Below are 24921 nucleotides of genomic sequence, written 5' to 3' on the forward strand. Positions count from 1 at the left end.
TAACGAGCTCAAGTACCTGTACTGTTATAATAAACACAATGCTAACAACACTATTGGCATGATGTTCATATAAAATGAAAACGAGCAACTGTGCGCTTAGGAGAGAAAACGGCATGGTTCTACATTTTCTTGGCCAACTTTTCCCCAGAGTAGTGGGTATGTGTCACAGTCCTCAGGCTACAAACAAATCAAATGTATGCTCCGCTGTGTTTGATTACATCAACGCAACTAAAAGATTACCATGTTAGTGAACCACTACCTTTTCAGATCTTTAGTTTATAATTCGTAGTTATGTCTTTCAAAAACAAAAGATGGTTTGACCGCTTGCTCAGCACACTTTTTTGTTTTTTGGTAATATTATTTTAAGCTACTTTCAGATTGGCTTCATTTCCAGTTTAGTTTCATTTAAGTATCCTGCCGCCCGGTTCTTGGCCCATCCCCCTTTGTGGGTAAGCGCCATCCATCAGAGGTCATCAGCATCAGCATGTCCGGCTGTGTTTTCTAGAAGAGGCCAATCGTAGAAGAGTCTACCACATTTATTGAACCAATGGGAGGAGGCCAGCTGTCATCAATGAATGGTTATTGAGTTCCTATGGAGTTCCTCAGAAGAACTCCGGGACTTCCTTTCAGAGCCCCAACGGCAAAGAGCGGCTTGTGACATCGGAGTATGATCTACACCACAGAACACCTACTAGTCTACCTATGGCAAGTTCTTCGGTAAGTACTCGCGGACAACCGCATTTGGGTGCGTTGAAGCTAGAAAGATGATGGTTCGTGTCGCCGAAGTTGCTTCAGTGCGTTGGCTGCATTTGTTGCGTTTGTGACTCCGCATTGGAGTTTGCTCTAAAACGAATGTACCAAAAGGTCAGCAATCATTCTCAAAAAAGAGAAAGTTTACGCAGAACAACTCAAGAACAGTGCTCCCGCTAGGCAATTAAGTAAAAAAAAATTACATGCACAGGTCTAGAGTTTCTCTATCGTAAGATTTGTTCAGAACAAAACACGAGTGCAGTTGCATACAAGAAAGTAGAGATAACAAAAAAAAACTTCTAAATAATTATTACCTTATTAACTACAGTGAATACTGTACGCAAAGTGCAAAATACCACAAAAAATGCGAATAAAGTTTGTATTATGCAGAATGAAAACCACTTACCGTAAGGCCGAAAGCAAAAATGTGTGTATTTTGTTCAGCCTTTCGACCAAGAAGCGTTAGCGTTAGTGCTATCAGTAGATTCGGTACATTCGCCATGGAGTCTTTCCCGCCTGAGCTCTTAGCAAAAATCTTCAGTTACCTAAATGGTAAAGACATCGCCTCCGTCGCTCAAGTGTGCCGTTCATTTTATAAAGCGAGTGTTATAGAAAACATCTGGCGAACACGATGTGCCGAAGGTAAGTTTTTTCGGCGCTGACATGTGTTCGTCGTACGTCGGTCAACATGGAGCTGTCAGGTTTTGCTGGCTTTTGTCCGTTGAAGACGTGGGCCATTGAAACGGCGTCACAGCACACTCGAAACTCAGTTCTGCGCGAAAAGTCATCCTCGTAGAAGATACAAAGTGTTTCGTGGCTTGCCACTTCTCTGATGTTTAGTGGCGCAATTTTTGTTTTTGTTTAAAGCAAGGGTTTGTCTCGACAAACACGAAACTTTCCACAAGAATGCAGTGCGCAGTTCTGGTAAACCGCGTTTTTCCCAGCGCACGGCTGATTTTCATTGTACTGAAGCCGGCTGCTGATTTACTTTAAACAGCAAACCCACGTCGTTTTGTATTTTTATCTGACTTTTACCTAGTCAATTCGGTAACCACTGTTTCTTATTGCAGCAATCACTGTCTTTCTTATTTCGGACGCATTTTGGGTTGTGTAGCAACAGCTGTGTGAACAGTCGCACCAGGAGTTACTCAAGGGGATGACGTTAGTGAATTTTTTTTTTGAATGTCTGTTTTGATTGCACTGGACGTGGACACTCGAATTTTCTTATGGAAAGCGATTGCGCGGTTCGCCGTCAAAAATTTTATTAATTTGATCGTTCTTTACAAAGGCATTACTTGAAAGTACACCGGATAGCACGAAATCATAGCCTGATGATGACTTGTGATCCTTTTTCTTTATAACTCATTCTAGAATTTGCTGTGGACGTGAGTCACGTTGGCCAATTTGTCTTCAAGGACATTTACACAAAGCGTAAGTTGCCTGCATATACTTTTCAATATGAGTTCGGGCTGTATTTTGTTCTTGTTTCGTCATGCCGCAATACTGTGTTGGGCTTTGAGGAGCACTTACCCTTAACTACATACCTGCCAGCTCACCTTCTTTGCCCGCAAAATTCCCAAATTTCAAACAGTGTGCGCATTTGTATGGGCACTGCCCGAAATCCCTTGAAAATTAGTTCTAGCGCTACCGTGGAGGAAAAATAACAACTTCGGACATAACAGAAATTTTTGGCCTTGTTTTATTATGTATGTCATTTTCACTGCCATACGTTGTCATGGGAAGAAACAGACAGAGCTAGGGAAGAGGCTGATAGCTATCGTGGGACACAGTACATTTTGTCCCTTAGAGGGACAGAAAATAGAAAAACAATTTTACTCATCTCAGTAAATGACCTTTTCGTGATGCCAAATTGCCATGGAAATGTGCTTAGTGAGAAAACGTGCGAATCAAAAATGTGGGTGGCAATGCCATGCACCAGCTGTCTCGACGTCATAGATTTTGATGGCATCTACTAGGCTCTGCGTTTTTCCTAAGCGTAAATCAAGTACATTGTTCTCCTAGAGGGCCCCATAAATTTAACATGCAAAGTTTCTGTTTTGTTGAGTGAATGTCACCAAAATGCAAGAATTAAACTCCTTGAAATCCGTGACGTCAAGTGCAGTGATTTAAGCACGAAGGTTGAATATGAAATTTTGACCTACATTTTTTCTTCGTTAATTAATTAGGCTAAGATGGCAAAATTATTGACATTAGAGTTCTCAGAGTATAATTTACCCATCTAAATAGACTCATTCACTGTAGTGTCACTTTAATAGACCTCTCTGATAGCCTGATGTCACTGATGCACGTGTAAGGCGGTGGTTGGCAAAACACCCCTGCTTATGGCTTAGCATGGTATAGTTGCACGGTGCTTGGGGCAAGCTTTTTCTTTGTCTTAAAGCTTAAACTTCATCGTACTGGGGCAAGATGAGCTGTGGTATGTATCAGAGAAAGTGTGCAGTAAACTGCATGACTAAAAACTTGCCATGCTGGTTGGCTCTTTATTTTGGGGAAGTGAGCACAAGTGGCAGCCTGTGCAAAGCACAGTGGCATCGTCTTTGAAGATGTGCAGTAGTTTAGGCATGTAGCGCGCATTGAAATGCACTGAGGATATTAGCTCACCTTTACAGACGATGAAAGAGAATATTGTGTGGGGTGTAGGCGGTGTAAATAACAATGCATCTTGTTTGCGAAAACATTGGCACTCGTGGGCCAGAGGCAATAATCAGTTGTCGACAGAACATCAGCATTCGACATTTTAGTCAAGGTGAAAATGTATTCGACGCAATCATCTGCGAGTTTTCATCTCGATGTTTGGGCTGCGTGCAGAAAAAGAGTGCATGATCTCCGACTGAAAGGTACGATTACGCCTGAGCTATTAGCATGTTTTAGCATTGTTGAAGCTGCATGTGCGCTTTGCCACGGCGAACACTCAAAACTAATGAAGGTATAATTCTTATTATCCGAGGCCTCATAAGCCTTAATGGAAGCGGTGGTGATTCTTATTTCTAATATACTTGGTACCTTTTTGGCTCGATCTTTATAAAGTGGTAATGAGTTGAGTTGATTAAACTTTATTTGCCCAACGGTTGTTGCTGTGCCCGGGGCTAGGCTGCCAGGGACACATCGTTCGAGGAACATCTTTTAAGGTCCTCGGCGACGGCCCTGGCCCGCTGGACGGCCCACACCTGGTCTTCGAGGGCCTCGCTGAGAAGGGCGGCTTGCCATCGCTCAGCAAGGTGCCCCATTTCGGTGGGTCCCTCAGTTGACGTCATCCTTTCTCGTGGCCTATCTTCATCTCTTTCGCATTGCCAAAGTATATGTGCCATATCGGCCCGTTCGTGCCCGCACCACTGACAGCCAGGCGACGGGTGCAGCGTGGGCCATAAGCGGTGCAGATGGTAGGGGTTGGTGAACGTGCCCGTCTGCAGCCTTCTCAGGTCCACCGCCTGCGACCTGTCCAGGCGCACGTGGGGTTGCTGAATTTCTTCCGGTCTTTCCTATAGTGCGCAAGCACGTCGTGGTACGTGGCAGGAAATTATTCTCGATAGCAGTCGGCGCACCTCTGTTGTCTTGCCTCTTCTGCACCAACTTCAGTTGCTGCAGCAACGGACGTGGTGGGGGTGGTAATTTCGGCATTGCCAGTGCCTGTGGCCACCACCGTGCCTCGGCCGGTGCTCCTCCCAACCACGGTGGCGGCTGCTCCCTGGGTGGCTGCGTCGCGGCGGGTAAGTTGCCTCGCGACGAAATGGGCGCGCTCGTTATGGTTGGGTGGGATGCCAGTTAGTCTTTGGCTGTTGGCGTTGTTGCTGCTAGTTTTACGGCTGTTGTTGTTGATAATTTCACTGTCCCCCATGTGAGCGGGAAACCACTTGAGGGCCTTGTCAGTAATCTTGCCTGACGCGAAGTCCCCAGCTCTGGCGTTAAGCACGCATGCCACCTCCTGCGACACCCATCCTTTAATATAGCTCCGAATCGCTGATTTAGAATCGCTAATAATCAGGCTGTCGTCTGCACCGCTGTGGAGTACCGCTAAGGCTATGGCCATTTCTTCTGCAGCTTCGGATGATGGCAGCCATGCTGAGGCCGTGACCCGAACCTTTCCTGTTGTATCCAGGACCGCCATAGAGAAAGCAGGTCCCTTCGCCGCTGACCGGACTCGCTGTTGATGTTGCCGCTGTCGCTGCAGTCGTTGTTGTCGTAGCAGTAGCAGTGGTGGTAGTGTTAGCGCCTCGACTTCGCCTTGCACGTTCACGGGTAGCGGTGGGGGCTCCGAGCGTCCCCCATCGCCGCCGCCGGCTGACAGTGGATACCTGGCCGCATCGACGAAGAGGACACCCTCTTGGCTTCCATGCGCCTTCAGGATTGCTGCAGCTCTGCATTTGCGTCGTTGCAAGTCGTGAGCGGGGTGCATGTTCCTGGGGATGTTTTCTGTCAGTATGGCGTCCCTGACTTCCGGTAGCAATGCTTCGTTCAGTCCACGTGCCTCGTGATATCGAATCCCAAGCAGATCGAGAATGCGTCTTCCCGTTCTTGTGCCAGACAACTTCTCGAGCTGCGCGATCCTCTGCGCTTCTGCTATCTCGTCGAGGGTGTTGTGCACACCCAGCTCCAGAAGCCTATGGGTTTTCGTGTACTGGGGCACACCCAGGGCTACCTTGAACGCTCGACGAATCGCTGCGTTCAGCTTCTCGGTTTCACTTCTGTTCCAGTCGGCATACGCGGCGACATATGAGTGGTTCTTAATAAAGAGAAAGGAAGAGAAAAGTAAGCCCCGTTATTGTCTGCTTCAGTGAGTGACACCGCCACAGGGTTCACAAGGGATGGGGGTGACGAGGGATAAAAAGGGTAGAAGTAAAGGTATAGGAAAGAGGAAGAAGAAGCAACAACAAACTGAGGGGATAGGAGAGACAGGAAAGATGGAAGCACGGTCACTGGAGTTCTAGGACGGGGTACACTTGCGAGAGATGTTGTCGGCGTCTGTAGATGGCGTAGAGCAGGTCCAGTAAGTCAGAGCTTCACTGTCGTCGAAAGCCGTCGGCGGCAGGAGGTGACGTAGGGCGAGCCCAGTCGGCCAGAGCTACGGTGACGCCGAAGGTCGCAAGCGCGCGGGCGCACAACCGGTCGGCACGAAATCCAGTGAGCCACGCGGCGACATAGGCTATGTGGCTCAGCGCATACGCATGTATTAACTTCGTCACGTTGTGTTCCTTTAGCCCTTTTCTTTTTTTCGCTATCCGACGCACAAGGTGCGTTGCGGCAGCCACTTTCTTTTGCATTCGTGCTACCAGCTCGTAGTTCGCACCGTTCTCTTCCAGCCACAGGCCGAGCACTCGTATTTTGGACACTGTTGGTATTTGGGTCCCCTCCTTTGTCATGACGTGGATGCCCAAGCGACGGGCGTCCAGTACAGCCTGCGGGTGAGGTACTTTCTTGCGTGGTGTATGCAGGAGTATTTCCGGGGAGAGCAGGTGAGTCCCGTGCCTTCGAGGTGCCGCTCCACGGCCCGGACGGCCTGCTGCATTTTCTCTTGCATTTCACCAACGCTCGTATTCGCTGTGGTCCACACGGTCACGTCGTCTGCGTAGATCGTGTGATTGATTCCCTCTATTGCGTCGAGACGGTCCGGTAGTCCGATCATGATGAGGCTGAAAAGCATGGGAGAGAGCACTGAGCCCTGTGGCATACCCGCACCCCCCATGTCAACTGTTCGTGGTGGGGCACTATCGACCTTCACCGTCGCCTTGCGTCCGGTCAGGAAGCTGCTGACGTACCGGTAGAACCTTGAACCAAGACCTAGTTGGCTGATCTTGTCCAAAAAATGACAGCATGTTTTACTGTATCGAAGGCGCTTTTGAGGTCTAACCCGAACAGGGCGCGCACGTGCGTGCTTGGTGCGTTAATGACGTGTTCCTTGATTTGCAGCATAGCATCCTGCGTCGAAAGTCCTCTGCGGAAGCCGATGATGTGAGTGCCGAAGGCGTCCCGCTTCTCGAGAATCGTCGTCACCCTGTTGAGGCAGGCGTGCTCCATGACTTTCCCGACGCAGGACATCAAAGATATCGGCCTCATATTTCGAACCTCAAGCGGTTTACCTGGCTTGGGTATTATGACATCCGCTGTCTTCCATTCTTGTGGAATACGGCCTTCTTTCTAGCATGCGTTCCTTCCAGCATGCGTTAATATACTGGCGTAGCTTCTCGATGGCGTCATCATTCAGGTTCCTCAGAATTCGGTTGGTGATCTTGTCAGGACCGGGTGCCGATTTAGTCTTCAGTAGTTGGAGGACTGCTCTAATTTCCTGCATGGAAAATTCCGCGTCTAGTTCCTCGTTGGGAGCCCCACAGTATTCCATTTGACTCTCGCCTGCTGGGCGAGAGAGGTGCGTCTGGATGATCTCCTCCACGAAGGCCTGCGGGTCGTCTTTGTACTTGTGTCGCAGCTTCGCCATCTGGACAGGAGTCGTCTTTCTCGTGCTGGTTGGATCCAACAGGTGCCTGAGAATCTTCCATGTGCGCCCTGCACTCATGTTTCCGTCCATCATATCGCACAGCTCCTGCCATTCCTGTTCGCACAGTCGAACGCAGTGGGCCTCCATCTCTCGGTTGATCTCGGCAATCTTCTTGCGTATCTTCTTGTTCAGTTTCTGCTGACTCGCTCTTCGCTGCATAGATTTCTTGGCCTCTACAAGATGCGCAAGCCGGCTGTCCACCCTGGACGGCTCGGGAACGCTGTCGTCGACGCTTCCGCAGTGCCTGTCGCGACCTTCAGGCTCCTTTCGCCTGTCTGGCCATTCTGTTTCTTTTGTAGCTTTTTTTACGTCCGTGAGTAGTTCCCTGCACCATTTCCCGATGTCCTCGATCGGCCCTTCCTGCTTCTCTCGTTCTCTTTGCTCTCGAAACTTGTCCCAGTCCACAACCCTAGCTTTTTGGCAGCCGTCCATTTTGCCTCTAACGTCTCCCATTGTCATGCACAGGACTCTGTGGTTGCTCTCCAGATCCTCAAAGGTGTTCGACCAGCTGATCGCGCTCGCGTCTGGCCAAATGGAGAGATCAGGGGACGTGTCGCGGCACGCGCCCTGTCCTTTCCGGGTGTGCGATGCCGGTTCATTGAGTAGAACCAAGCCAAGCTCGTCCATCAGTTCGGCTAGCCTCTTCCCTTTGGGCGAGTCGGCTTCATATCCCCATTGCGTGGATATGAAGGGATATAGGGGTTTCACAAACCACGAGCGTGGTAGTTGAACGTTACATAGTTCATAGCGACGTCCAGCACTCTGCGGCGTCGTTTTATGCCCTGTTGGGCTCCTCCTCTCCGAGTCGAACACCAATCACGCACACACAGGTGAGGGGGGCGAGCATGCACGGTCCACGTGAACACTGCACTGTGGTGGCGCCAGCAGGGCTCTTCCTCGTCGTGTGTGTGCCGTTAGTCGAGAGTTCCCACGATCCTGGCCGCATACTTCAAAGGGTCCACTGCACAGCTCGCCCAATTAGCGGGGCGATCTGCGGTGTCCGTCGCGGTCTCTTTCAGGAAGACGCCGTCCCTGTTGCCCTCTATCGTCGTGGCGTCGCGGCGACACGACGTCTCCTCCTCAGGCCAGCAGGGACAATGCCTGGCGGGCATAGGCAGTCGGCCGGTCGGCTACTTGACTGAGGATTAAAGAAGCGCCGCTCCGCCGTCAGCTCTGTCGCTGGTCATGCCAGCTTTCCCGTTGCCCGATGAGTCGCCGAGTCCATTAGTCACCGCTTCTGCTTGAAGGGACAACAAAAGGGTCCGCATTTGAAGGACGGGAACTCGCCTTTGCTTGCTGTTTGGTCTGGATAATTGCTCAAATCTTCGACAGCGTCTGTCAGACTGGGCGCCGAAGGGAATGAGGTCCTTTCCATAGGACCAGCTTACTCACAATGGCGACTGCCCAGATGAATTTCCAGGCCAAACTTAACAGCTCCCTATTTTCTTTCTCCATGTTCTCCATCCTCGCTGCCAGGCCGGGTTCGGCGGCTGCCCGCGGGCGGCCGGAGAGAGGGCGCCCCTGTGCGGAGTCCGCCTTTGTTCCCGTGACTATGTCACGCCAGGTAATGTTGCGCGGCCCTTTCTGTTTCCCGCCAGGTGTGGCCCCTCCTATGTCTTGTTGGGGGTGGTGTCGGTTTTCGCTGCGGCTTCTGCTCCGACTCCGACTTCTGCTCGTACCACGACTTTTGCTCCGTCTTTTTACCGGCGAGGGGGATCCGGATCTGGTTGAACGACCCATGACCTGTTGGAAGCGGATTCTGGATCTCGAGCGACTAGGGCGGCCTCCTTCCACCGCACCAGCATTGCTATCCGATGGTGATGGGGTTCGCTCTTGAAAGTCTTTGAACCTGGCCTTCCACCTTCTCTGCTTCACTATGTGCGGCACCTTGTATTTGGCCTTGCACATGCGGTCAGCCGTGGGGTGCGCCTCACCACATATTCCGCACTGGGGCGTACACTCGTGTCCATTGATGGGGTTTTTTAATCCACAAATTGGGCACAGTTTGATATCTGGTCTTGGGCACACGTCAGGTCCTTGGCCGTGCCTGCCACATTCCTTGCAGAAGTCTATCTGTTTCCGGTACAGAGATACTCTTATCATAACGCTGTTGAAGTAAACCCACGAAGGAGCTCGGTTTCCTTCATAGAGAAGTATCACGTTTGTCTTACTACCGAGCCTCTTCGCATACGTTAGAGGAGGGGTTTCTTGTGTTCACCAGTGCTTCCACGAGCTGATCTTGATTATATTTAAGAGGTACATTGCGTATGATTCCTTTTGTCATATTCTCAGGCGCTGAAACATATGCGTTCGTTTCGTATCTCTTTCCGTTGATAGTCAAAACCTTCATCTTGGCGATTTTCGTCGCTGTGCTTTCCTCCGGTGTGCTTATCACCAAAATGTTTTGCGTGGGGTTGAAGCAGATCGTAATCATCTTGTCGTCACCCACTCCTGCTCCGTTGCGTATCGCCTCATCAAGACTCGCACCGCATGTGCTCCTTATATTCAGCCTGTCCCTCGGTCGAACGATTACATTGATATCGTCCCTGGGCAGTCTGGGCATCTTGCTTGCTCGTAGAACCTTGCTGACAATGCTTCGGCGGCCTTGGTGCATCGGGCTTGGTGAACGGGCGTCTTCCTGTCTCACCACCTTGTTTTGGCTCGTGCGTCCTCTTTTTTTTTTCGTGTATCTTCAATGCAGCCATCTGCAACGCCGTCAGCGTCTTCGTCTTCGCTCGTGGAAATGCTTCTTGTTTGTTCAGTTCTGTGGTCCGTGGCTTCCCCTGTTCCTGCCTCGTCTACATTCATCTCGGCTGTACTTTCAGTCTTCGAGTTAGACGCGGTCTTCAAGTTAGACGCGGTATGCGCCAGGCCCAACCACCATTAAGCCTAGACGCTCACTCGTATAGTTTTTGCAGTTTACGAGCCTTAAAGCTCGTAAAGCTCACGCTCACCCAAAAAGCTGGTATCCGTGGGTTCGCGATGACTTGATCTGTCCGATGGTGTGCCACTTTCAAGGGTAGAGTTCGAAAAACCTCCGGAAACATTCACAAATCGACGGAGCCGATGTGACATGTGTGATGACGTTTATTCGAGCCGAGAAGTCGCAGCGAGGTCGCAACGGAAAGTGGGCGTACGGCAAGTCTAGCAGAGGCGGCACAAACTCTCGCGCAAGCAGAGCACGGGCTTTTCGTTGTCTTTCGAGGGCGCATACGCGTTGGTGCGTATGCTCCACTACAATACCCCCGGGGTGAAGGGTAGCCATCCTGGCGACTCAGGGAGTAGGCACAATGAGGGGGTCGTAGTAGGGCTTGAGACGGTCGACGTGTATGGTCTCGCGTCCTCGACGGCGCAAATCTGGTGATTGTGTTAACGGCTCGATGATGTAATTCACCGGGGAGGTCGCGTCAATGACACGGTACGGACCATGGTACCGGGCCAGAAGTTTAGAAGACGGGCCAGGAACGTGCGGGGGCACCCAAAGCCACACAAGGGAGCCAGCACGAAATGTAGGAGCTATGCGGTGAGCGTTGTCGTGTCGAGTCTTTTGTAGACCTTGAGCCTCACTTGTCAGAGACCGAGCCAACTGACGGCAGTCTTCAGCGTATCTGGCGACTTCCGAAAGCAGGGAGCACTCAGATGCATCAGGGCGGTACGGTAGTATAGTGTCGAGTGGGTGGGAAGGTTCGCGGCCGTACAATAGAAAGAACGGGGAAAAACCGATAGTCGCTTGCGTCGCGGTGTTATAAGCGAAGGTAACAAAGGGCAATACAGCGTCCCAGTTAGTGTGGTCGGAGGAGGTGTACATCCTCAGCATGTCGCCAAGTGTGCGGTTGAACCGCTCAGTAAGACCATTTGTCTGTGGATGGTATGCGGTAGATTTACGGTGGATAATGTTGCATTCAGCGAGGATAGCTTGGATGACCTCCGACAGGAACACTCGACCCCTATCACTGAGTAATTCCCGCGGAGCACCATGGCGTAGAATGAAGCTGCGGAGAATGAAGAGTGCAACTTCGTGGGCGGTCGCTGCCGGTAGAGCTGCAGTCTCAGCGTAGCGTGTCAGATGATCGACTCCGACAATAATCCACCGGTTTCCAGAGCTACTATATGGGAGGGGGCCATAGAGGTCTATACCCACGCGGTCGAATGGGCGAGCCGGGCACGGGAGCGGCTGTAACATGCCAGTAAGGTGCCGCGGAGGTGTTTTGTTCTGTTGGCAAGTGGTGCAAGACTGAACGTATTTCTGCACAAAACGATACATTCCTCGCCAGTAATAGCGTTAGCGCAGCCTTTCGTAGGTTTTCAGGACACCTGCGTGAGCACTTTGGGGATCTGCATGGAAATTCATGCAGATGTCAGAGCGCATATGAGTTGGGACAGCAAGGAGCCACTTCCGACCACCAGGCGTGTAGTTGCGGCGGTACAGAATGTTGTCACGTAAGGCAAAGTGGGCTGCTTGCCGGCGCAGCGCTCTCGTGGAAGGGACAGAAGACGGATCGGTAAAGTAGTCGACTAACAAGGCAAGGTATGGGTCTTTACGCTGCTCCGAAAGCATGTCAGTGCTGTCGAGTGGTGACAAGGTGGTAAAAGGGGGTGACAGAGAAGCCACATCTGGTGTTAATGGCGATTGGGAAAGTGCATCGGCGTCCGCATGCTTGCGACCGGAACGATATACGACACGGATGTCGTATTCCTGCAATCGAATTGCCCAACGGCCCAGACGTCCGGACGGGTCTTTCAAGGTGGACAGCCAACATAGAGCGTGGTGGTCTGTGACCACGTCGAAAGGACGGCCGTAAAGGTACGGGCGAAACTTCGTAAGCGCCCAGATTATGGCCAAACACTCCTTCTTTGTCACGGAGTAATTCAATTCAGCCTTGCATGCATTTGCTTCCACTGGCGACCGTAGCGCCTCCTCATAAAGTGGTAATGCACATTACAAGTTTATATATCGGGTCAAAAGGAGCAAAGTAAGTATGCAAACACATTGTAGGCATTAGATGTAGTGAGGTAACTGTGCTAGAGACTATGTACAGACGTGAGCAAAAGTGTGCAGACCGCGTGGCAGAATGCACCGACGTGCCATCTACCAAACGCGATGCCTGCTGCAGTGCGCATGCCCATACCGTCGTTATCAGGTGGCCTCTCACAACGCTTTGCTTGACGGGGCTATGCCACTCGTAGCAAAAACAGCAGCTGGTGGTCGCTTTCTTTCTTGATCGCATCTGTGCTGTTCTTTTACATAGCGCTTGTGGCGGGGCCGGTTTCAGCGCCGGGCTCGCATTGTTTTTTACACCAGGTAATTAGCCTAACTAAGCATATGTAGCATCCTATAACCTAATAAAGCCAAGCATAAAAAAATGTTTTCTCAACCCAGCTTGCTTATGTCGCCTAGTTAAACTTAATGAGTCTACTTACACAAAAGCAAGTGTAGCCCAAACTATCAAACGTAGTTGAGCATGGTATCACCTAACAAAGTCATGCATAAGTAGATTTAATTAAGCTGATTCAAATCAAGTTCAGCTTGCTGTCTTCATTTCATGTTAAGCCAAGTTAAGCTCAGATGAGTTGAGGTAAGTATAGCAAAAATTAATTAGGCATAGTTGACCAAGGCTTCCTTTCATTTAGCCTGGCATAATTATCCTAAACAAGGCAAAGCTAATCGTGACCAAGTAATGCAAGTCAAATCCCCCTTGAGCCCAGACAAGGCAAGCCATTTGGTACACAAGCGGCCAATCTGCATGTTTTAGTACCTGGCTTCTTCACAATTGTTAATACCCATGCATGAAGTCCTAAGAATTGATACCTATAACCTAAGGGTCTCAAACTCGTCTCGGCTAGTGGACTGCAGTCGCGAAATTAAGTCCCATGGGCTGAGATAGTAAGTATGGTCATAGCAGAGCAGAAAGTTTGACAAAACATCACCTGACGTTGCCATTTAAAGGGGCTTTGCGACACTTTTGGGGTAGCCTTATTTCGCACCGGAACGCCTGTTGCCTTGGTTGCTGAGAGGAATGCAACAAGAATGATAGAAATCGGTGCACGCAAAGTGAAGTTATGAGTCCTCAAAGCTCAAAACTCGAGCAGGCGACGACGGGAAAGGTTCTCTTTCGCATTTACCTCGCCTGGTGATATCAAAGACCGCTTCCAATCATAGCGCGCGTCTCATAAAGACATACCGGAAATGTCACCTCATGGTGGCCTTCCCAGAATACCTAACTACCACTCTTTTTGACGGCATCGTTAGCATGGTTACTACAAACCACCTGCATTGGGTAGCAGACGCTCGCACGGTCAAATTGTGTAAGGTACGCACATACGCTTTGGGTGGGTTCACTTATCGGCTTGCTTGCAAGATGCGTTCTACGGCAATGCCGGCACCCGCCGCCTGTTGCATTTTTGGTGGCTAAAAACGCGGCATGCGTTTCCACCTTCAGTTTCTGGCGTACCATAGCCTCGTTCGCAGGCTAAGTGTTATGTTTGTTCGCTGTTCTGAAAATACATACTTTAGAAACAGGGTTGATTTCTTTCTGGAAAAGTGTGAAAAAGTTCTTGCTGTTTTTAGGATTCACTCGTATGGCCTAGCTACCACCATATGAATATTGCACACTATTTGTCGTGTCGAAGCCAATAAAAAGCGAACGGTCCTTCTTGTCACGTCGCATGAAATGATGCCATTCCCATAACAAAAATTGCCGATGTGTGTTGCCGTAGTCTGAAATCAAGAAAGTTTGTTCCGTGAATTAAAATTATAACAACGTCAATTTCGGCATTCCCATTTGCACAATCATATTGGCGCGTTCCACAGCACCAGACGAACCGATGAAAAATACATGCTCAAATAGTGTCGCAGGGCCCCTTCAAATGAATGCCTTTCCTATGTCTTATATTCCGGTTTAATTCTGAGGGGGATTTAACACCATGTTTTGGGAGACAGTGATACTGATCTTTGCGATGACTAAAATCTGGACACCAATTCTTGTTCCATGGGGGTGTTTTAACTCGTACCCACTGTATGGGGTGCCTCATGAGAAAAAAAAGAAAAAAGGCGCGATGACAGTCCTCTCTATAGCTTACCCGAGCAAAGCATCATTAATCACATTAGATGCAAAATAATATGAGGACCATTTAGTGAAGCCGGAAAACTTTATTCCGTGTGGAGCCGTGGGCTATTGTGAATGGTCTGAGCCACAGGCCATTTTTTTGAGACGCCTGATATAGCCGGATGTCGCGCTAGTGTTGATGTCGGTAGGTGTACCATGTGAAAATTGACATCATTATTCAAATAAAATATGTTATATAATTTTTTTAGCTGCACGCTTTCTTAAAGCTGTCTTTATATACAGGAGCTTTGTATGATATAGTAGTCGGCTTGGAAAATTGGTGTTAGTGCCCTTCAACGCTACTCATGCTTCTGCCAATCATCCTCTTTGGCTGTTTTAAACGCAACATTAAACAAGTGCCTTTTCACGATTGTAAATTTGATTATATACTTTGTTAATCGAACCTCAAGTTGGAAATGCATGTGGAATCTGGGACTATATTTAGTGCCTTTTCACGATTGTAAATTTGATTATATACTTTGTTAATCGAACCTCAAGTTGGAAATGCATGTGGAATCTTGGACTATATTTATGAACACTGTATCATTAATTATATTGAAGCCCTTCAAAACTGTGCTGCTTGCTTTGTTTACTCTGAAAACTCGCCTTTTTGGTAGAGTGACTGCTTTAAAAATTGCACGCAGTTGAGTTAAATTGATAAAGATAACGTTGCCATTATAAACACTATTCATTCTGAATCTTTCATATTTACACACCAAGGTATTAGAAGAGATAGCACGTTGCTAACAGCAACACATTTCAAGGCTTGATTCATAATCAACTAACAAACTATTAGCACATTTCAAGACCTCATTCATCGTGTTCAAATTACCACCTGTGGTATATTGTAGTGGTTCATTAAAACATTCGTATTTTGCAGTTTTATTAATTCTGCTGTACGTAATGTTCAGCTCTGCACTACATTTGTTATGGAATTTCGTGCTTTTGTTTCACTGTACTTTACTTTTTTTACCAACTATTAGCATGAGTTATCGGATTTCTGTGTTTTTTATGTGACATGTAAATGTAGCCATGTTTTGTAGCTTACTAGTTTTTTAAACAAATTGTGTACTCATGTATTTTTGCAGTGCTCGTAGATTAAAATGCTATAGTATTAAAATTTTCAGGGTTGCGACTGGTAAACACAGTTTCTCAAGATAACTGTTATATTGCTGCAAACCTGGGCTCTAAAGTTAATGCAGGCTCTGATTTAAGCAGTCAAGTTGAATTAAGCCCATATGACCTGAACTAAAGGTAGTGCAAGCAAAAGTATATGCATTACTTAGCCATAATTTGTCACATTTCAATATGCTAGTTCAGTACAAGCAGTGTATTTGTTTCAGGCACCTGTATTCTCAACCAGAGAGAGAGGCACCTGTATTCTCAACACTCTCAACCAGAGGGTCTTCATGGGTTACTTGTATGAATGAATGATTATTTGGAAAGACACCTGTGCCACACTCACCTGCCTATATTTGTGCCTTTACCTCATAGTTTCTTGAATCAGCTCTCCTTTCAAAATGGTTTGAGCCATTGCCACAAGCACGGTAAAACATGCAGTCTTGGGTCGCACTGAAGGACGGACATTAAGTATCTGACGAAAAAAAAAAAAAATTAATGAAGCATAGCCGTGTGTTGTTTGGACCAGAACCACGTACAGCATGAATTTCCCTTTACTAATAAGTTCATTTGCATTGCACATAGTAGTCACTGAAATTGTTTAGGGTGGCATAGCTGCAATTCACAACCTCATTGCGTGTGTGTAATGTAGGGGGAAAAAAATTCAGTAAATTTTTGTTAAGTACTTACCTATTGTGTATATCCTCATAAATTGGTTCCGCCGCATTCTTTTTCAGACAGTGTAGCAACTACTGCCATATTGTCTTACAAATTAAGTAATTTATTGGAATACTCATTCTCTTGAATGCATTCAGTTAAGGCAGAGGTTTATTTTATTTGTTTATTCTTGCTGTGTGCATAAACTGTTTTTGTTTATCCTGTAACAGTACTCCACAAGTATCGGTTTTACCTGGGCCTCTGGCAGCCGCAGGTGCCTTCTTACGGGGGTCTTTTTCAAGTATTGGTAAGTATTCATAATTCTCACGTTTGGAAAACAAAATGGTTAAAGCAGTAACCATACTCTCGTTTGATTGGCTTTGGCTACTTCACTTTGAGCAGTTGGTCTTTGGCTGAAACAGATGGAAATGTTCTGGTAGGTTTCTAAGATGCTGCGATTCCTGTGGCATTACACTATAGTATTATTTCTTTGGAAGTGGTTAGTCAAAAGTGGCCCCAATACTTCCAACATCTTATTATTGGCACATTCCTGTTGAAACTGGTCACTGTCACTAATTGCAAAGGTGCAACAGTTGTGCCAATTGTACCAATCTGATACAATTCTCCATTTTTGTGCCGAGCTATGCCAAAAACCATGAAATTTGCTGAAATTGTGCCACACTGCTCCAAAATGTTTGTCCTACCTCAAAATTTTCTTGTGCTAACAAATTTGAGTGAGAAATGGAGACCATGTTAGCCACTTGCAGTTTGCATTATCCATCAGTCCAAATGTGCTGACGCTAACGCTAAACCACGGTGTGAGAGATATACTCGTTAGGTCAGGACACTCGCAAGAAGGGATGAACCTAATAAAGAGTAGCAAAGCCTTTGAACAGTGGGTCGTCCTCTCCAGTGCCTTCTAGTGGGTTGCCCTTTTCATAAAAAGAAGAGCAGCTCGTGCAGAGAGTCGGCCCCGGCATTGACTGTCGCTTTCGTGGATTATCGACGAGTGTCCGCCAATAAACGTCTTAACAATTTGGTGGAGAGTGCTGAGAGTGCTGTGCCCTTCAAACATCTTTGGTTCGCATTCGATGCCCTTGGAGCTTCGATCCCGTACCGTGCCTTCTACCATGCACCAGGACGCCGCTCAGCAAACGCTTCCTCCTACGCCGACGCCATGTCCCGGTGTCCCCCGCCTCCGCGACCCTCCTGTCTTCACCGGCGCGGATGGCACCGACGTCGAGGACTGGCTCGCTATGTACAAACGCGTAAGCGTCCCCAATCATTGGGACGAGGCAGCTAAACTCTGTAACCTGTTTTTCTACCTCGCGGGTGTGGCCGGAATGTGGTACAACAACCACACATCCGATTTTCCGACTTGGTCCGCTTTTAAAACCGCTGTCGTCGACGTGTTCGGCCGTCCTGCCGTTCGTAAACTGCAAGCAGAACAGCGTTTACGTGAACGAGCACCGCAGACCGCAGACCGGCGAGTCCTTCACAAGTTACATCGAGGACATCCTTGACTTGTGCAAGAAAGTCGACCTGAACATGTCAGAGGTGGACAAAATCACGCATGTTCTAAAAGGCATCACCGACGATGCCTTCACCATGCTCCTGGCCAAAAACCCTCACACTGTGCAGCGTGGAACCCATCGATGTCGCAGAACGCAATGGGCGAGCCGGCTGCTGATATGAGTGCATGGTGGGCGGCACTCGGGGCACGTGGGTGACTTCGGCGTATGTAGGCGACACAGTTTCTCCGAAGGCCTGTGGCCTCGCGGTGGTTTCGGTGTAACTTGGGGGGCAAGCCACAGAAATCGGTGGAGACGGCCTGGCTACAACTTGGGCGTAGCTGAGTTGCGCAGATACAGGAGGCGCCTGGTGGTATTCAGGAACGATCTCCGCGATTTCCTGCTGAATGGCTTGGCGGAGCGGAGGTAGAAGTGTACTTGATGGCTGCTGAGCATGTTGTGGGTGAGCAAAGGCCAGTAAAGAGACCTGGCGGGCAATTTCCTCGCACACGAACGACTTGATTTCGGCGAGCAAGGTTGTGTGGTCAGGAACTGCTGACAAAGCCGAGAGACCAGCATCACATGGTGGCGGTCAGCGGGTCATCAAGCGCTGCCGCCGCAGCTCGTCGTAACTTTGGCATAATGTAATGACTTCTGCCACAGTGTGAGGGTTCTTGGCCAGGAGCATGGTGAAGGCATCGTCGGTGATGCCTTTTAGAACATGCGTGATTTTGTCCGCCTCTGACATGTTCAGGTCGACTTTCTTGCACAAGTCAAGGATGTCCTCGATGTAACTTGTGAAGGACTCGCCAGTCTGCTGTGCTCGTTCACGTAAACGCTGTTCTGCTTGCAGTTTACGAACGGCATGACGGCCGAACACGTCGACGACAGCGGTTTTAAAAGCGGACCAAGTCGGGAAATCAAATGCGTGGTTGTTGTACCACATTCCGGCCACACCCGCGAGGTAGAAAAATACGTTACCGAGTTTAGCTGCCTCGTCCCAATGATTGGGGACGCTTACGCGTTCGTACATAGCGAGCCAGTCCTCGACGTCGGTGTCATCCGCGCCGATGAAGACAGGAGGGTCGCGGATGCGGGGACACCGGGACATGACGCCGTCATTCATTGCGCACCAGCAGAAATAGAACTCACACAATTCTCTTCTTTGACGCCGGCCGACAGTCCATCTGCTGAAAGCAAGTTACTAGTCAGAGATGACACCCAAGTGCCTGCAAACTCGTCCGCAACGGTGTCTGTCTACTGCGCACACCTTTCTCACACCGCTGCCCTCCTCTCGCCATCTCATCGTGTTTTCATCAGAAAAGGCTTGCTGGTTCCTTTTGCGACCGTGCAACTGACTCATGGCAGCACCACTATTTTTGTAGTGAACGCATCCCCGTACAGTGTTACGTTGGTGCGAGGGGAATGTCTCGGCAACGTGGAACCCATCGATGACGAACAAGTTATGGATCAACCCGATGACATGCACTGCTCAAGTTCCAGTACGCTTTGTGCTGTTTCAACATCTGCTTCATCATCCGGTGATGTATTCGGTCCCTCCATTCCCGACAACCTTACGCCAGGCCAGCGTTCCCAGCTTCTGGGCCTGTTGGAAAAATTCCGGTCTTCTTTTGATGTCGCCCAACCTTCTCTCGGCCGCACATCCACCTTTACGCATCGCATCGACACAGGCACACAGCCACCACTGCGGCAACATCCATATCGCGTATCTCCCACAGAACGCCATGTAATCAACGAGCATGTTGACGACATGCTTCGCCGTGATGTTATTCGACCCTCTAGTAGCCCCTGGGCTTCTCCTGTCGTTCTCTTCCCGAAGAAGGACGGTTCTGTGCGGTTCTGTGTGGACTACCGACACCTCAACAAGATCACTCGTAAGGACATGTACCCACTACCGCGGGTAGATGACGCGATTGACAGCCTGCAAGGAGCAGAATTCTTTTCATCCCTCGATTTGTGCTTGGGGTAATGGCAAGTACCTATGGCTGAGGACGCTCGACCGAAGACCGCTTTTGTCACCCTCGACAGCTTGTACGAATTCAACGTCATGCCGTTTGGGCTGTGCAATGCGCCCGCCACCTTTGAGCGCATGATGGATACTGTTCTGCGTGACCTGAAATGGCACATGTGCCTGTGCTACCTCGATGACGTCGTCGTTTTCGCTCTGGACTTCTCGACGCATCTTCAACGCGTACGGCATGTTTTAATGCGTCTGAGTGACGCCAATCTGCAACTGAACCTAAAGAAGTGCCGATTTGCAGCTCGGCAGCTGACAATACTCGGCTACGTCGTGTCCAAGGACGGAATTCTCCCTGATCCAGCTAAGCTTCAGGCCGTGGCCTAGTTCCCCATGCCGACATCCGTCAAGGAACTGCGCAGTTTCGTAGGGCTATGTTCCTCCTTTCGGCGCTTCATTCGAAACTTCGCGACTATCATATCGCCACTGACGAAGCTGCTCGGAAGTAACGGGCCTCTCCATTCGTGGTCATCACAATGCGACGACGCTTTCACAACGCTCTGTCGTTTGTTGACGTCGCCTCCCATACTCCGCCACTACGACCCTACGGCCCCTACAGAGGTACACACGGATGCCAGTGGTGTCGGCCTTGGCGCTGTCCTTGCGCAGCGCAAACCAGGGTTCCCGGAGTATGTCGTGGCGTATGCAAGCCGTACGCTTACGAAAGCCGAGACTAATTACACAGTCACCGAGAAGGAATGTTTGGCAATCGTCTGGGCCCTTACAAAGTTCCGACCTTATTTGTATGGTCGTCCATTTGATGTCGTCACCGACCATCACGCACTATGCTGGTTGTCGTCATTGAAAGATCCCTCGGGCCGTCTCGCCCGGTGGGCACTTCGCCTGAAAGACTACGACATCCCCGTGCTGTACCGCAATGGAAGGCAACATGCTGACGCCGACGCCCTGTCGCGCTCTCCCTTGCCTGATGACAGTGCCCACAACTCAGCGTCTCCCCTTGCCATTTCTTCCATTATCATTCGTACCATTGCTACTGAACAGCGCAAGGATCAATAGATCGCCTCACTGATAGACTTACTGGCTGATCCATCCACTCCATCCACTCGCGCGTTGCGTCGTCAAGCCCACCATTTTGCCGTTCGCGACGACCTCCTCCACAGGCGCAATTACAACGATGACGGCCGCCAGTGGCTACTGGTCATACCTCGCAGTATGCGCTCTGACATATGTGAGTTCTTTCATTCCGATCCGCAATGTGCGCACTCCGGGGTATCGAAGACTTACCACCGCATTCGCTAACGGTACTTTTGGCGCGGCATGTACCGCTACGTGCAGAAATTCGTTCGCTCCTGCATAGATTGTCAGCGCCGAAAAGCTTCAACGCACCTGTCACCGGTAGGTCTGCAACCTCTACCTTGCCCTGCCAGGCCCTTTGGGCGCGTTGGCATCAATTTGTATGGGCCACTTCCACTGACGTCGGCTGGTAACCGCTGGGCCATTGTCGCTGTGGACCACCTCACGCGATACGCCGAAACGGCCGCTCTCCCCGCGGCTACAGCGAGCGATGTGGCCTCCTTTCTGCTCCAACGATTCATTTTGCGACACGGTCCACCCCAGGAACTGCACAGTGACCGAGGCCGCGTCTTCCTGTCTGAAGTCGTTGAAGCCATTCTTAAAGAGTGCAATGTTGTTCACCGCGAAACTGCTGCTTACCACCCGCAGACGAATGGCCTCACCGAACGCTTTAACCGTACGCTCGGCGACATGCTCTCCTAGTACGTCGCCACCGATCACCGATCAAATTGGGATTCCATTCTACCCTTTGTCACCTACGCATATAATACCGCCCCTCAGAGCACCACTGGCTTTTCGCCTTTCTTTTTATTATATGGGAGGCACCCGTCACACACCATCGACACTATACTTCCGTACAAGCCAGATCCGTCCGAGTGGGCGCCTGTTTCTGCTGCAGCCAAGCTTGCTGAAGAGTGTCGAGAGCTTGCAAAGACCTTTACTGCACACGATCAAGAGCGGCAAAAAAGCATTCGCGCTGACGCCAGCACTACTGCACCCACATTCCTCCCTGGAGCGCTCATCTGGCTCTCGATCCCTACCACCGCAACTGGCCTATCTTCAAAACTATTGCCCAAATACGAAGGCCCCTACCGTGTCGTCAAATGCACTTCCCTGTCAACTACTTGATTGAACCAATCGAACCATCTTCGGACATGCGCCGTCGAGGACGCGACATTGTTAACGTGGAGCGCCTCAAGGCCTACCATGACCCGCTCATGGTAACCACCTGTTAGGTCGCCAGGCGGCTCCCTTTTCGTACCCGGGGTAGTTGTGGCAAAGCCTTCGAACAGTGGGTCGCCCTCTCCAGTGCCTTCTAGTGAGTTGCCCTTTTCATAAAAAGAAGAGCAGCTCGTGCAGAGAGTCGGCCCCCGCATTGACTGTCGCTGTCGTGGATTATCGACGAGTGTCCGCCAATAAACGTCTTAACAAAAGTAACAATGCCACGCACCTGTTGGTTTGCTGAGTGCAGCGGATACCTAACGGTGGGACAATGCAAGTGAAAGCCAAAAATGTGCTGCCGTAGCCAACAGCACTTCGCGGGAAACATGAATTCCCTAGTCGTCGTACACAGCTATGGCATTTTGGGAACTAAACCTGGAAGCATGTTCTGCATTTCCCACACGCGGACGACATCAACGTGCTGGGAACGCTGGCGTTATCGACGACTACATTGGTTGCCATAAAAATGACACATAAAATATTTTTCTGAATTTAAGTTCCCCACGGGGGCGTCTGTAAGAGCAGGCATTTGGTGCGTAGCGACACCACGAACCCGAGCTAATGGGGAAGTTTCGACTCCCTCCCACACCTAACCGTGCGTGGCTGAGCTGTGTCCGGGGAAAAGAGGATCCTGGGGGTTGAGCCGACGCCAATTGATTGGACCTTTAAGGCTCCCCCCCCCCCCCCTCCCGGCAGAGGCAACACACCCCTTTGGCCCCAGCTTCAAGTAGACCTCTGGACTGACCTACCCAAGGGAAATAGGCAGTCACCTTTTTTATCTCTCTCCCCTACAACTTCGTCTTTATCTCTCGCTTTTAGTCTGACCTGTCTACTTCTCTCTTCTGTTTACTTCCAATTTTCCTGGCGGCAAGGGTTAACCCTGTGCAGATAGCCTACCTTGGTCTATGTGCATTGGGTTATGGCAGTGTTGTACGGCTGGCGTCTGCAAGCTTTCAGCTTCCGCAAACTTGCAGCGTCCCCTTGTTGGGCTCCATGGTGGGTGGCCGCCAACGCTGCTGAATAAAAATAAGACCGGCATGCATAGAGCATTTTGAGTATTCCCCCTACTTACTGATTGTACCGGCTTGAAGCGAGTATGCACTGATGACATAAATTTTTTCAACCAGCCAATAGAAACATTTCGTTACTTCCACGTCATTCACTGTGAGAAAACTGAAAAGCAAGCCAGGACCGTATGTCCTCTTGTAGTTGCCAGGTGTCTTACCGAAACTCTCGGGGCTGGTTACAAGGTAACCCTAAATGGCTAGTGGAGACCTCCTCCTCGAAGTTCGGGACAAAACACAATTTGTGAAGCTAGACGGCTTCTCAACTTTCGGTGACGTACCGATCACTGTAACACCACACAGATCAATGAACATAACTCTCGAAGTGGTATCTGATGCAGACTTACTTGACCTGACCGAAACTGAACTTTTGGAGGAGTGGAAGAGCCAAAATGCGACTAATACCTGTGTCACACGGGCGCGCAAAAAGTCTTTTAAGTAAGCGGTCTTTTACGAAGTTGAAAGATTTTTAACAAAGAGGTGTTTGCGGCGCAGACACACGGCAGCAACGATCTCCTTTTAGTGTTTTCGTTCGAAGACGCTAGCGAAAGCGTGGCGCTAGCAGTTAAAAGAGAAGCAATGAAAATTAAACGATGTATCACTATGTACAAATTAAAGACTTGTTGCACTGCTCGTTTCTTCAAATAAATTTAAGAATAAGAGATGAAGAAACACCAATGTGAAAGTTTGTTGCACTAGTTAAGGAAGCATTCCCATAACTAGCGACGTGCACAAGTGCGTCTGGCACCACTGGGCTTTTTTTTACCGTATTTGTTTTTCGCTGCTCTTGACAAGTTATGGGCGACCGTACGGGAGAAAAAGCGAGGATCGCAAGCCTCACGGCCTGCCTTCTCGCTCTGGAAAGCGAGGCAGACGCTGCAAAAGGCGCCAAGGAGAGGATAACGTGTCTGCTTCCGACCATTGCAGACGCTGCCTTTTCCTTGGGGCGCCGGCTGCTTGATCTGCGGAGTTGGGCATAGACGCTCGGACTCGGACCACATGAATGACGGGCAAACACACGACTGCCACGCTTTCCTCGCTTGTGCAAAATGGCGCGGCGCGAGACCGAGTGTCGCCACGTGATATTGCCGACGCGTTGTAGCTGCTTACGAGAGTAGAAAAGGAAATAACCATTAAAAGAGTTCATTACACCTTCTGCAGGATATGAAATTTGTTTTTACAAAGAGTTTTGGTGACAGAAAAATAAGCGTTCGCTCTTTTTTTCCCACCAATCGAAAATTTCTGGCGCCCACTGGTTTCGAGGCTACTCATTCGGAGCCGTAAAAGAGATCGACGAACTTCGCTTACGAAAAAGACCGCTTCTGAAAAGGAGTTCGCTCTGTGCCATGTGTCTGCTGTCAGGAACTCCTTTTCGGAAAAAGACTGCTTACTTAAAAGACATTTAAGTGACCGTGTGACAGGGGTATAATGTACCGATAATTGTCATCGGAAGAGATAATAAGGAAAGGCCAATGAAACACTTAATACTCACGTTTGCTTCTAGTAAACTGCTGGAATCTATTCAAACAGGGTACACGAAGACCTCTCTCAGGCCGTACATACCAAACCCTCGTTGTTGCTTTTAATGCCAAAGATATGGCGATGGCTCTAAAAGCCCTCGTGGTGGTCAGACTTGTGCACAATGTGGTGTCCTAGGCCACGTGTCTGAGAACTGCAAAAAACCGCCACACTGTGCAAACTGTGAAGGAAACCATGCCGCATATTCACGCTCCTGCGCATACTGGAAGAAAAAGAGATAATTACATTGATGGTAAAGGAGAACATTTCATTTAAGGAAGCACGGCGAAGAGTCTCACCATTCTATGGACCTACATGTGCTGATGCGGCGCGTCAGGGGGCACCGCCGCACCAGCCCCCGTCACTTCTTCGGCCCGCGGCATAGCGAGCC

At 49.5% G+C, this 24921-nt stretch overlaps 1 protein-coding gene across 1 annotated transcript in view; it reads left to right on the top strand.

The window, feature by feature from the left end:
• Positions 1-963: 963 nt before the first annotated feature.
• The window catches only part of LOC119176564 (F-box only protein 31), a 118250-nt gene continuing 94292 nt past the window's right edge, over positions 964-24921 (top strand). The window contains exons 1-3 of the mRNA XM_037427924.2: positions 964-1392; positions 2122-2181; positions 16374-16450. Coding sequence (XP_037283821.2) covers positions 1176-1392; positions 2122-2181; positions 16374-16450 — 354 coding nt within the window. The 5' untranslated portion in view covers positions 964-1175. The remainder of the gene's footprint in view (positions 1393-2121; positions 2182-16373; positions 16451-24921) is intronic.

This window comes from Rhipicephalus microplus, chromosome X (assembly GCF_043290135.1).
Source record: "Rhipicephalus microplus isolate Deutch F79 chromosome X, USDA_Rmic, whole genome shotgun sequence".
In the NCBI taxonomy this organism is placed as follows: Eukaryota; Metazoa; Arthropoda; class Arachnida; order Ixodida; family Ixodidae; genus Rhipicephalus; species Rhipicephalus microplus.